The sequence below is a fragment of the Pagrus major genome, chromosome 15 (genome assembly GCF_040436345.1).
Source record: "Pagrus major chromosome 15, Pma_NU_1.0".
NCBI classification, from domain to species: domain Eukaryota; kingdom Metazoa; phylum Chordata; class Actinopteri; order Spariformes; family Sparidae; genus Pagrus; species Pagrus major.
In genome coordinates this window covers 22,538,276-22,553,183 of record NC_133229.1, presented here as the reverse complement: position 1 = coordinate 22,553,183, position 14,908 = coordinate 22,538,276, and the positions used below count along the sequence as shown (strand labels likewise).

The 14,908-nt window shown below is 41.5% G+C and overlaps 1 protein-coding gene across 1 annotated transcript in view; it reads right to left on the bottom strand.

Moving 5' to 3' along the window:
• The window catches only part of LOC141009924 (protein bicaudal C homolog 1-like), a 68,248-nt gene that overhangs the window by 29,025 nt on the left and 24,315 nt on the right, over positions 1–14,908 (bottom strand). Inside the window, exons 3-4 of the mRNA XM_073482670.1 lie at positions 8,237–8,306; positions 1,504–1,583 (exon numbers count right to left, since the gene is read on the bottom strand). Coding sequence (XP_073338771.1) covers positions 1,504–1,583; positions 8,237–8,306 — 150 coding nt within the window. The remainder of the gene's footprint in view (positions 1–1,503; positions 1,584–8,236; positions 8,307–14,908) is intronic.

Below are 14,908 nucleotides of genomic sequence, written 5' to 3'. Positions count from 1 at the left end.
TATAAGTCCATGAGGATGAACAATAACAACAACAACAATCCCATTATGTAGAAGGAGGGAGCCATCAAGAAGTACAGTAAGCACTAACAGAGGGACAGATGAAGACGTCAAAGCCAAAATAGGAAAAGCCAGAGTAGCATCTAACATCCGACAAACAGTATGGAAGGCCAGAGACATAACAACGTTGACTAAACTGTAAATCTTTCACACCATCGTCATGACTGTCTTGCTTTACTGAAACTTGGCGCACAACAAAGACCATGTTAAGGAAAGCCCGACTGTTTATCAACAAATGTCTAAGAAGTATCCTGAGAATCTGGTGGCCGGAAACCGTCAGACATGAAGACCTATGGCAGGGAACGGGCCAAGAACCAGTAGAGCAGCTTATCAGCAGAAGGAAATGGTCATGGAAGCCATCTAGTACATACAGTGCAGTCGATAATGTTCCTGAGGCATGATACCGTCTCCAGTATCACCACATACAGCTCATTAAACTCACTATACAGACATGATCACTGATCAAATCAGATGTGTCTGTTTTAATAGCCATGTGACATTTAAAGTGTGTAAACAAACCAACAATAAAAATGTACTCTCTGGTTCTCATTAGGATCGCAATTTAATTTAAGATTAATCTATAGATTATTTTCTCGATTAACCACTTAGTTGTCTGGAAAATGGTGAAAAATGTCAATCAGGATATGCCAAAGTCCTCTAAAGACTTAAAGATAATCAGTTTACTGTTATAGACAATTAAAGAAACCAGAAAGTTTGCATTTAAGAAGCTGGAATCAGCAAATTTCTGCTTAATTGTTTATCAAAATAGTCTTAACTAATAGCTATAATCTATTAATCATTGCAGCTCTAGTTCTCATCCTGCTCCTCCGATTAGAACTGCTGCTTCACTGAATGACCCGGGCAACATCTGTCCCCTTTTACTAAATCTAAATAGTCACAAGACCAAAACCTTACAATTTCCCCTCTTTTAAACATTTTCACATGCTGCAGTTATTTGGACAGAGACGCAAATGAGCAACAAAATATGCAGTAAATAAAAAAGAGCATCAAATTATTAAATTCCTCCGCTGCGTCTGCCAGATGAAAATGACCGTTTCGTGACAAAACCATATGAAATGCTTCAAACTAAGCCAATCATGTGTTGCTGCGGCTGCTCAAAAGTGCAGGGATGATTGCCTGCCCCCAGGGGGTGCTACAGCGCAGCCGCCCAGGTACGTGATCTCTTGTGCTGCCATGGCAATGAAGCCTGCGGTGCACACACACTGCAATCCACAAAGCAAAAGCTCGGGATGTGAGTATCTGGCGAGATTAGAGCCGAGATGCACCACGCTGCTGAGCGCAATCTGTCACTTGGACAGCGGGAGAGCAGAGGGGAAGTAGATTCAGTCTACTAAAAAGGCCAGGAAAGGCTGAGAAAGAGAGACACAAAGAACAAAAAGGAAGACTGCACACAGACTCATGTTGAGATAAAGACGTTCACTGTACCTTTGTGTCAAGGACTGACATGATTCTGTCTTTGGCTTCCCTCACATTCTCCCTCTTCCCGCACACCTTGATGTGAGGATCTGCAGGGGGAAGACAGAGAAACATCAGAGCATGTGTTCAGTGTGTGAGTGAGTGTGTGAGTGAGTCAGCGTTGATTAAGGGCAGAGATAGAGTTTGTGAGTGGGAACACAAGTTAAACCCATTTAATCAAACGAGACACAGCAGTCTGCATTTGTCAACAAATTACAGCGCGTCAGAGAACAGCTCTGCAACAGTAATTGCCGCTTTGATATCCGCCGAGTCTCATTTAAGTCGGCAAGCGACCACACCGTGCGGGGAGGAGGGAGGGGAATCATATTCAGTCAATCCATCAGTCAGCAGGGCGCACGGAAACACTTCGAGCTGCAGACGATTGTTCTGCTGCAATTTAGCCTCAATAGAAGACACAGAAGGTCATGTGATGCTTATCACCTCATTTTCACCCAGAAATGAAAATTCAGTCATTGTCTTTTCACCCACATGCTGATGGGAAATCAGGTGAAGTTTTGTAGTCCACAAAACATTTCTGAAGCTCTGCAGCATTCTCCTCAACAACTGAAGTAGATGGGACGTTTTAAAAACGTTAAAAACCTAAAATGGCTCCATACGGCTCATCCGGCGTAATCATTTTCGTATTTACACCCCTGACACTGCCAGGCTAGTGCAGCCACCGCACATGAACGTTATTATCTTAGCAGCTACAGTAAAGACTTGGGCTTAAAAAGCGGTGTAAAGTAAGTCTGTATCTTCTCAAATCAAGCAGCAGGACAAGTGTTGGCTAGGGAAAGATGTTATTCGTGCCTTCAACCTGTGGTCAGGCTTGAGCACCCGGCTCAGATGGGGTGCCGCTAACGCTTATAGCTTAGCTGCTACAGTGGCAATTTCAGCTTAGAAAATGGTGGAAATAACTTATTTTCAAATCGGTTTGGGATATCTGGGCTTCTGGAGACTGTGATTACGCCGTAAGGAGCCAATTTAAGTTCTTAAAGTTCAGGATCTCTTCCTGAGACTTGGATTATGCTGGATGAGCTGCACAGAGCCATTTTACTACTTTTCTTTTGGTCACCATCTACTTCAGTTTGTGTAGGAGAATGCTGCAGAGCTGTTTTGCTGTGAAGCTCCAGAAAATGTTATGTGGACTATCAAACTTCACAGAGACTTTTTTTAACATCTCAGTGTGCTCTTCATCAGCTGTCACAGAACAAAAGCTATTTCCCCAAGAAACACCACCTTGCAACAGAAAATTATATCTTTTAATTTTTGTGCAAATACACTCAGCGGTGCACACAAAAACCGTGCAAGTAAAGGACCTAAAGGAGCTTGACTAAACGGTGCTTCCAAGGACCTCCGAACACTTCAGTTAAAATAACCAAACACTGCATACCTAAACCATTCAAAGCTAATGCTCGTGTCTGCGCAGCCTACATCTGGCTCTGCCGCATGCTCGACCCCTGGAGAACACTAATGTGAAAACACATGAATGCACGCACACAGATTCAAAAACGTGCACACACATGTAACTACACACTCACGGTCCGTCGCCCCTGTGTTAACTGTACCGAGCAGCAGGAAGTCGACTGAGCCCCCTTCCAGGAATACCCCTCCCCACAAAAACACACACACTTGCAGCATCTCAGATCTACAGTATGGGCTTCAAGAGAGGACTTTCTGGAACAAAGTCGCTGAGACCTCGGAGAACCCCACGAGTGCATGTTTAGACTTTCAAGGAGCTTGGGAGTGAAAAACCCGATGGGAAGTCACACACTTACAGAAGGCTTTTGATGATAAAGAGCTACCTACAACAACCAAACCACACTGCAAGAAACTGAAGATCTGATCAAGTGGAATAATGTTACATTCAGTCTGGTTTTTAGCAGTGATCGAAGGCAACCAAGTACATTTACTCAAGTCAAGTACCTCAAAACTGTACTTAAGTATTCACATTTTCTGCTACTTTTTACTTCCACCTCCTTGTTTACAGTATAAATGGATTGTGCACTCCTTTCAAAAGGTAGTCGAGTAAATGTCACTTGCCTCGTCTTGATAATTAACTTTGTCTTCACTTGAGATATTTTTAACTAGTTCCAACGAGCACGTCTGTAGAAACATTCACCTCAAGGATGGAACACTTATTATAAGCTAACTAACTAGTATGTCAAGACAAAAACATGTAATTTCAAGCACCATATTTCTAAACTAAGTGAGATAATCTTATATTTAGTTTGACATGTAGTCTGCCTTGTTTTGAGGGCACATTCCTGGGACGAAATATCTCAGTTCAAGTTTCAGTCTTCCATTCAGAAAGTTCATTTATTTTGTCACACTTCACTAATAACATTCAGTTATACAAGTGGACAAAACTAGGGATGCTCCGATCAGGGTTTTTTGCCCCCGATACGAGTCCGAGTCCTTTGATTTTTGAGTATCTGCCGATACCGAGTCCCGATCCGATACTCTTATAATACATTTAAAAAATTAAAAAGATCGAAGAAAACTATCCAAGGTGTCCCTTATTTTTTATTATATTTTACCACCCCTCGATATCCCAAATTTACATATCTGACAGTTTGCAACTGCATCGTTCTCGTCACTCACTTTAAAATACTTCCACACAGCAGACATGGTGCGCCACAACTCGCCACTCCGCTTCAAAACAAACTGGCGTGCTGGTCTTCTGCGCATGCGCATGTCGTAAACGGTGGTAGTAAATACTCATTTTATTTTTTTTATTTTGAATCACCAATAGCCCATATATCAACAATCTAATACAAATAATGACTAAATAAATATATATAAAACCGATCTCTGATCGGGTCGTAACGTCCGAGTCCCGATCGAGTCTTCAGTGGCGTGATCGGCCCCGATTTCCGAGTCACGTGATCGGATCGGTACAACCCTAGACAAAACCATAAGATAAAGCTGTTTTTTGGAAATATTTAAAATGTAAAAGGTTGAAAAGGGACTTAATATGTTTAACCAAATGTTGAGTAAGTGAATTGAATTTATAACCCTCTGTACAAGTAGACTTTGTATGACTTCACTAACGGTTCAGCTCTTTTCCTCTTCTTGATTTGAATAGTAAAATGCTGATGTACATAGTTAGACCGTTTATTTATAGTGTGCTGGGCATATGTTAGAAAGTGAGAAACAAAGTTCACTGACAAATTAAAAAATGGAAATGCATATTGGTATGAAGGCTGTACATGTGGGCATTCAGGTGAATACTGCTGTGCAAGTGAGCAGATGTGTTAAACCTGCACAAGATACAAGAGTGATAATGATATGCAGACCTGTGATTGAAGATGGAGTCTAAGTTCGCCTGAGGACTGAGTTATGGCCCACAAGAACTGCAGCTTTAAAAACCCATTTCTGTGCATATGCATTCATTGTACAGCTGCAAAAATGAGAGAAGAGCACAGGAACTCAGAACATGTGTTGGCTAGAGTGAAGAATTCAGTTGTTCCCGAAGGAGGTTCAGCTCTCTAGGAACTACGGGGACCACAGAATGCCAGCAAACAAGCAAGCACTGATCTTGTTAGTGTGACACAGAGGTCAGGCAAGCTCAACACACTCTACAGGAGATGCTAGATCAAATGAGAGAGTAACGACAGCTCCTCGAAGGCTCGAGGGGCAGGAACTAAACAAAAACCAAGCTGCAGTCTGAGACAGGAAAACAAACCGGAGAAAACAAAAGGAAAAAAAGAGCAGAAAGACAGGTCAGAGCCCCATCAAAGTCTCAGCAGTGGCTCCAGGAAAATTTCCCATCATACAGCTGCTGATGTGAACAATAGTAATCCCTCCACTTCCTCTTGTGGTACCCGCTGCGACCATCAGAGGGAGTAGGGTTCTTCCAGTGTCTGACCTGCACAGCACATCTGGCAAACATTAGCCGGCCTAAACGAGCGTTGCAGTCGTGATGTAGAACACCCCCGCATTTTTGAAATGGACTGTGCTGCGTGCTCTTTTTTTGATGATTGATTGTGGAATAAAAAATGAACACCTTAAGTCTTAATTTGGCACACACAACACCTAGAAAAGCAAACATAACACGAGACCCGCAGCTGCAGAAAGTCACACAGATTTTACACAGTTCCACTTGACAGAGAAGAAACCTTTTGACCCGGAGCGCTGTACTGGCAAAGCTGAAGCATTTTTCCAGCTGAGGACTACATTCAAAAATACCACACAAATGAAGGGAATTAAGTCCTTTTGGCTTTGTGTTTCTCATTCAAAACATCTGCGGAAATGTTGATACAGACAGTTGGCAAGCAGCGGCAGTATTAAGACACTTCATCAAATCAAAACAGTTTCAAAGATTAAAATCACGACAAAATCTTTAAAAATCTCACATTGGCCATCCTGAAGGTGCGGAGCTGTCCTCGTGTGTGAGCGATACGCCTCCTCACTGTATCAAATCACTAACGGTGCACTGATGGTGGCTTGCCCCTGAGGCTAACAACTGGCCTTATCACATTCATGCAGGTGGCAAGGACAGCTAGCTGCAGGTGACGAATGAAAACAGAGGAGCTGGCATTTTGATGGAGTGTGGCCCTGTCAGGCGAGAGGTTACAAACGTACAAATCCCCCTCACATCTGCCGCTATCCTGCCGAGAGTAACCGATTCCAGACCGCACATGAAAGACGACGCTCATTCAGTATTTCAGGAAAACAAGGAAAACTTAATACTTAAAGAGTCCGATTTTAGATTCGGATCAATTAAACTCATCTGCACTGACAAAACAAAACAATTACGTCATCAGCTATTTTTAGGACAGAGCGAGTGAGTGCTGTGTGGGTCATCTCCTCCAATGAAAGTGATGAGTGATGAAAGGAATGTGGATGATTGTCTCCAGTAATTTTCCTGATGAGTTCATGGAGGTTTTTTAACCACCAGGTGCTGCGTCTCTGCATTTATTCACAGTAGAATTTAACAAAGGTGAACTGTGAAGTTTTGTGGAAGAAATTTTAATCAAAAGAGAGAGAAAGATCTTTGAGTCATCGCTTCATTTTAATGATTAAATACACAAACTGACCTTAAAAGGACAACACAGTTTCATACTTTTACTTTTTACTTATATGTGGCGGACCCTGCCACCTTTCTAGCTTCAAACTGTGTTCTGGGGACCTTATTTTCCTCTGAGAACAGCTTGTTTATTCAGATAAATATTTCTGAGTTTGTATTATTACCTCATCAATATTACATATTACAATTCTGAGTTTCGATTTATTCTCCAAAACTACATAGTGCCCTTTTAGAGGCATAAATGACTAAAAACAGCTTTACCTCTGTTATATATTTTGCTGGGTTGTATACTTCCAAATAATGTTTAAACCAAGAAAAATCAATTGTTACATTCGAGTTAACAGTGCACTTAATTTGGTGGTGTCATATAGGGCTACACAATTATTTGAAATCTAATCTGAATTGCAAGCAGCTGCAAATTTTTTGATAAAGGTAAAATATGTGACAGAACAGCATGATAAGTAAATGATAGATCTGACCTACAACTCTTGTTTACATTCTGTTGATAATGTGATTTCATTTATTGAATGTTTTAAACCGGCCATATCTTACAGACTGCCTCTTTAAGCCTGCTGACTCTGTAAGAAGTACAGCACTCTTCATTTAGCCATCCATCCCTCTGTCTTGTCTTCACTCCCTCCCATGAGCTCAGGTTGTTGAAACACATGCTCAGTTCCACTCGTCTCTTCTCACACAACCGCATTCGCTCATAAGATAAAGTGAGAATCCGACATTCTTCCTCTCGGTTTACGCAACACAGAAGAAAAAAATCTGACATGCTGCAAATCATGGGACCGAATTTTAAATATCCTCACTTTGTACAGGGAACATCATTCCCAGGTGGTGTCGGACACGAGTTTTGTGAATGAACTAATACTTGGGAGGAATGTTTGCCAGAATTTACAGTTGATTAATTATCCAGAGAGAAAAAATGTCAAAGATTCTGACGTAACCTGTCAACTATTTTCTGTACAGAGCGAGTGAGGAAGTTATATAATGTTGTTGGATTCCACATCTGGCTTGAAGACGCACACTGGCAATCCCCCAAGGGACAACAAAGTGGGCACGGCTACACCTACTCCTCACCCCGTTCCGCTCAAACCCTGTCTAACCCCCCTCCCGGAAGAGCTTTAAATAACCGTGATAATGTTTTATTGGTAACAGAGTGCTTGAGCAACTCTGGCCAATAAATGCGTGGGCCCCGATACAAGCGACTTCCCATCCCTCCGCCCGCCTCCACAGCAAAATCACAAATTCCTCAGTGCAGATGAGGAGCTGAAAACATGCAAGCTTTCATCTTTTCAAACTTCTCAATTACCTTTTTAATAATTAATGCCAGTGCAACCTCGATATTCTTCCCTCTTGTCTGTCCAATGTCTTTCCTGGGAACATACTTCTGGTTCAAAGACTGACGCAATCATTAACCTCAAATATGTTGTTACAGATTCACACGTCAAGTTTAGTTAAGCGGTTAGTTTTGACGCTAAAGATCTCAGAAATTTCCTGCGACAGTGCGTTTCTGTTAGATGTAGTGAAAGGCAGTGAAAGTTAAATATTTATTTTGAAATCATCACTCACCAAACACTCGAGTCAAACAAGGCAAAAGCAATAAAAGCAGTTCATGAAGCCAGTATAAGAACAATCAAGGATTTAGGAAGAAAAAAAAGTCACCTTTTTTGGACTTGGCACCGATTTTCAGTTTGGACGGCCAGGCTATCTGCGTTTGGGTCTCATCCATGATCTGGAAGACAGTGAAGGATCACAGATATCAGTATTTGCAGAGAGTGCGTGTTGGCAGGGAAAAACAAAAATACAAAATACAATCTTGACTCTTCAGTCTTGGCAATCATGGTTATACAGTTTTTTAGCGGCACACTCTGAACTCTGCTTACATTAGTTTGCAGCATGTCAGGAAGTAGAAAAATAACAAACTGGCAGCCTGTATACAGCATGTTGATCATCATGATGTCTAGGGCTGTGCATAATGTCATTTTTTAACATTTGAAGCTTCTCTCGAGGTTTTTTAAAAGAAGCTTCAGATGCAGTGGAAAAAGTGCCATTACAAAAACAAGCAAATAAACAATGAATACACTGTGTTTCTTGCTTGTATTAAGTAAAAGAAATGTACGGATGGACAAGTGAAAACGTCTAAAAACAAGTCACTGTCTCACTGAAATGTTACCTTCCAGGTGAGGTTTTGCAGCATCGTCAGTCATTGCAAAAAAAAAACAAAAAAAAAAAACCTCAAACAAAATCATCCATTTTAAATAAAGATGTTAGAAGCATGGGATCATGGGAGTTGTTGTTAAACAACCATCATTGCTGATGAAAATCTGGACACGTTGCTGAGACAGTTCACAGATGAGGTTATGATTTTGCCTGTGTTGATTTTTTGGTTGGTTTGTCAGCAGGATTACACAAAAACTACTGAACATATTTCCATGAAACTTGGATGGAGGATTGGTCTCGGTCCAGTACAGACCACTTCGGAGTGGAGCCAGTAATTTTTTCTCACTTTCTTTAACATTTTGTCAGGGAGTAATGCATGGACCTTGATGAGAAAATAACTAAAATAAATCAGGCGTATCTATGTGGTTGGTAATGTTCTTTTTTATATATTGGATTAGGCTTGATTTAATGTTGGGCCTCGGTGGAGGTAAGGCCTTTACCGAGTGTCTCATCTGTTATAGGGACAGGTGATCAAATTAAACAAACTGTTACCTTCAGTAATCCTGTGGATTTCTCTGGGTTTGAACATTGTTGGAAACATTTGGGATAACACAAGTACACAACTGAGCGATAAATGTAACAAAGATCGAGTTGTTTTTAGACTTTTTAATGCAGAAAAGTTGCATATGATATATTTCAGCAATTAACTATAAATAGTGTTGGAGCTCCTACAGATGTTTTGTTATTATGGTTATACAAATGTAATTTATTGCGCTGTTAGACCGCCCCGTTAAAGGTGAGCGATTCATTTTTATGAGCATATCTCAAAAACTCAAACAGGCACATAGTTTAAATAAGTTATGGAAAGTTAAGAAAGATTTTGTTCATGTTTCTCCATGCAGAAATCTTTTGGATCAAAGTTTTGTGTTTTTATTTAGTGAAATTTGATGAAAAAAACTTGTTTTTCAACTTCTTTCCATTTATGACATTACGTCAATACTTATCATTTATCATGGTTTTCCTGACTCCAAGAAATGACATCACAATTAGCAAAAATACCACTGAAGGCACTGGCGAAACCATTTCCATTGCAGACTTCAAGGACTAGTATCCATTGGGCTCCACTCAGTATTAAATAGGAGCTTTGTAGATTTTTGCCAGTATTTCAACGAGGCTTTGGCTTAACTTGAAGTGTGGACAACTACCCACTGCTTCTCCTAAATTAACAAACACTCATTTTGCTGATTTAAGAGAAACAATGAGTGAAACACGATTTGGCTGCCAGCAGTTACGAAAAAGAAGTCTTGCATGAAATAAAATGTCTAAAACACACATAAATCATCTTTCTAGGTAAGAGATCCCAGAGAAGTCAGAGGAGCTGAGTCCAGTTTAAACATGTCTGATGATATAAGCTTATTTGATGTTTCCAGACATTTCTACGTTTCCGCTCAACACCCAAGTCCTCCCGATGCAACACCACCGAAAAGACGAAAACAATAAAGAAAAGGCACCGAATACACTTGGCTTTGCTACATATGAAACATGCCAATAACAATCTACGCAAGAGCCCTTTGACAAGTCTACTCATCGTAAACCAGGAACATGTGTATCGATGTGAAAAAAAGCCAGCTGCTTGCAGCACAGAAAAACAGTAAGACGCTGTCAGCGTTTCAGTGAGGGGAAATCTATTACCCAACCTCCTGCTACTCTTTTCAACCATGAGGAAGCTCTCACCTTGCTTGGCTTTCTTGCTACAAACCCACAAACAAACCCCATGAGAGCGGTTTGTCATGACGAGTGGGTGTTAGTGGGAGAAAAAAAGAGGAAGAAAAGGGGAAAAACCTTCCAAAGATGTGAGAATGCTCCTAATGGCCCTGTCCTCGATGTGCACTAGCTTTGTTTTCACAAAGATCCTGCGGCCTTTTGTTTGTTTTAATACTTTCCAGGGGTTTGTGTTTTCGGGGTGGAGAAGATATGAATTTCCCAAAGTTTGAGCCACGTGATCGAGCACCCGAGGACTGCTTCAAGCCATTACATGAGCAGCACTTAATGCTCCTCGGAGGTCGAGCGCATTAAGCAATGAGCCACCAATTGTAACTCAGATGGGAGAGAGGGCGCATTAAGAGCCATCAGTGCTCCAAATGAAGATTAGATGTTCGGCTTTATTGGCACTGCAGCGGCTCTCATCATTTCACAAACAGATTCAAAATAAATCTGCTTTTTTTTTTTGCATCGCCAAATAATAACAACTACAGCCTGTGTTCCGGGGGAACCGGTGCACAAATCAGAAAGGGAAGTGCTTAAATTCCTCCATATGCTGTTCTGGAAGTACCATGGTCTGTTTGGCATCCTTTACAACGATTTCTGACAGCTTATCCACTGCCTGTCTCACACACCTGTTAAACAGAGAGACAGCCTTGGAAGGTCTGATGCGTGCCTTTCTGTTCTCTGCAGCTGTAGACTCGAGTCCATGATGGTTGACTGGAAGCCCTTTCAAGCCTCACTGGTTTTCTAAAACCTCCCATAATCACACATTAAAAACGAAGAGCCAAGACGATCAACAGAATAAGGTGCCCATGGCATTATTCTGCAACTTCTACAGCTTTTGAAGTTGAAGCAACCTGTATTAAGTTTGTTGCACTCCAAAATACATATTTTTCCTCTTACCTGTAGAGCTATTTATCGAAATTGTTTTGGTGTGAGTTGCCAAGTTTTGGAGAAATCGGCCGTCCAGATGTCTGCTTTCTCTCCAATATAATGGATTTAGATGACACTCGGCTTTTGGAGCTCAAAGCACCAAAAAATACATTTGAAAGACTCGACCGCTTCTCTTTCCAGAAGTCATGACCCACTTACTCAAGATACACAGACACTATAACCGGATAGAGAGAGAGCTGCCCTCGCTCTCTTTCTCTCAGATTGAGTGAGGGGCGTCGAACTAAATCTGATCAAACTGTAAAACAAGGCAGTACTGATCAAATATGACCCACAGTCCTGCTCATCATCTAATTCTCACCTAAAATGTTCTCAAAAACATATTTTACTGTATCGTCTAGCTGTAATATAATAGTTTGTTACGTTGCAGTGCGTTCTGGTTATTGTAGTTTCTCTACCTTGAGCAAAAGGGAATACCACATCTCATTTTCTCAGTTTTCTCTGGAGATGTGGCACCAATTTAAAAAATATTTGCGTCTTTCTACTGCACAGACAGCCCAGTTTTATGCAAGGCCATCTTTTCAACGATGAAATACTTCTTTTTTACTGACTGTGCATTTACTCACGGGTGAGAGGCTAGCTACAAAGCTAACAGCTCAGTCACGAGCACTAGCCTCTCGTCGATGAGCAGATGCACGGTTATGGCTGCGGTGATATGGTTGGAAGGTGTAGCTCAGTAGACAGATGATAGTTTCTACATTATACTGCTCACAACATGGTCTGTGGATAATTTTGAGTAAGTGAGTCATGATTTCTGGAAAGAGACATTGCGGTGGAGTTTTTCAAACCTGCTTTATTTTCTTTTATTATTTTGAAAACCACAAGTTGAGTGCCATCCAGTTCAATTATATTCGAGAGAAGACACAAATTTCCCCCTTTGCGGGTCTAATAAAGGAATTCTGATCTAGCTGGACAAACAGCACCACAGGTTCGACTTATCAAAGCAAGCTGTGATTTCTTTTTTTAGGCTCTCTGTGTTGTAAAATTAAGAACTCTTCCTTCAAAGGCAAATCTGTCTGTTCAACGGAACAGGATTTTGCAATACTGAGAAAAAAACCCTCATAAAACAGTTTGCTGGAAGCCAATCACATCATTGCAAAACACATTTGTACAACAAAAGCTTATTTATTGATGTTTTTCTACATTCTTCCTTCTCTCTCCTAAGCTCTTGGCCCGAGTTGCATATCTTTGGGCATTAACGTTCTTCATCTAATTGGAGAGAAACACTCCTCTCACGATCCCCCCTGCATGTGCCCCCATGTTTACGTCCCGTTTCTACTGAATGAATCAGGGAACCGAGAGGAATTTGGTATCGTTTTTGTGCAATGAAAATAAAAGGAGAATTCCTTTCAGATGATGTCACTCAACTATTTCTGTCAGGAATTTTTCCGTGGTATCATCAAAGTCACTACGCTGAAAATCGGTTCCAGCTTTAGCATCCAGCATGTTAACGATCGCCCATTACTGTCCTCCCACTGGAAACCTTCCCATCCTTCATTCTCTGCAATATTATCACAAGTGCTGCAATAACAGTATCAGTCTATTCGCTCAGAATGGTTTTACATGCAATAACAATCAGCCCGAAACCAAAATCTGATGAGTTCTTCTGTGTTTGCTGGGCTTCATACCAGCCCGAGGCACAGGCGACTCTAATCTACAACATGACGCCCTCCTGCTGGTGTCTGGTATATGTGAGCGAGGACAATAAATCACGGATACCCAGCAGCTAAAACTGTTCCTACATCAACTGAGGTCATGTGATCAAAACAACAGCTGGAAGTATAACAATATTAAAGGACATTCTGTTCCCAGTGGTAAAAAAGAGATTCCATTAACTCTGCCTCCAAATTTTGGCATTTTTGGGTTTTTGAGACATATTTTGTTCATTTTCAGGTTCATTATTTTATTTTGGGTTAAAAAACATCAGTTTTCTCTGCAGCACTGTATTCCTCATCTGTCCTGCTTTAGCTCCTGTCTCTTTAAGGCCCTCCTGAATACCCAGTGTCCTCTGATTGGTCAGCTCGCACACGCCTGAACCAGCATAGCGAACAACAACAGAGCAGCTGTGCTACATCAATTCTAGACGCGAGGGTATAAATCATGCAAATGTGGTGACTCAGTGACGTAGTGTGATGTCACAAAGTCACTGAATTAAAGGCGGGACTACTGACGAGGCGTTTCAGAAGCAGTGTTTTCTGTGGGAGAGAGGGCCTGCTGCGGACTTTGGCCTTTTTAACCCTTTCCTTTCCCTCTTGCACAAGAGGGAAAGGAAAGGGAAAAAAACATAAAAGCATAATAGGTCTCCTCTAACATCATGCTGCTAGAACACTGACAGATGTGCCTGGATTATGTCAGCGGGGCTTTTCAATTTAAAAGCACAAATTAAAGAAATATAACACTGTCACCAACTGTCGGAGGTCGTTGAAATTACACAGGCAATGTGGGAGCAAATGAGCGATTGTGACTTGCATATAAAAATGTCTTTAAAATCTCTTAATCCACAGTGCAATCGCCTCATCCAGTCCTTTGTGAGCGACTAGGTCGACGTAAAACCCCCGTAAAGTTAAAGCTTGTGATAAAAATGACAGAAGTATCATATCAGAAGTAACTCCAATTATATTTTCCTACAATTATCAAACTATATGGCCCATGCCTCATCAACTTTTTCTCTAAAAGGGCCTTGTTCAGAGAGACCCGTTTCCTGTCCAGCGCTGCTGTTCTTGGCAGCGCTCTGCAGATGGGACTGATTTCTGACAGACCACACACCATTTTAAAAGGGTGGATGGCGTTTATTTTTATGAAGGGGGCTAGCAAATACCTCTCAAATGGGTCACGATATTTGCACAAATTAAGTTACCTACACCCTTTCTTCTCTGCCACCCCACCCTCTCCGAGACGAATAAATACATAAATGACTCAGTTCTGATCGGTTTCATGGCACAACCTTGACACGATGATTGGTTCTTAGAGGTCTGCAGCTGGCGTGTCCGTGAAATCAAACAGGATATCATTAAGGCGATGTCCTGAGAGAGAGCGAGCACATGTGTTCGACACACGTGACTGTGTGTATACGTATGAAAACAGCAGCAATCAACATAGCAGAGGCATGTTTCCTGAGCCGCGCTGCAACGGTGCAGCTGTTGATTCAGCTGGAATGTGTGTGTGTGTGTGTGAGGGGAACACAGAGGGCTGTTCGGGGGTGTAAAGAGGTTGTGAGCAGAGTTAAGAGACTGACTGAGGGAACAGCATGGACTGAAGCTTCCCCCCTCCGAGACCCGACAGTCATGACTGAGTTCATGTTAACAATCCGAGTGCTAACTTGCAGCTTAAGCCCCATTACACCTCTGGGCTAATAGTAGCATGTGTGTGGTTATAAAAGAGTCAGACACATTCAAAGGAGGGCACCTCAGGAAAAACATTCAACTGTTGACATACACGAAGTCTACATGTCAATAGGCT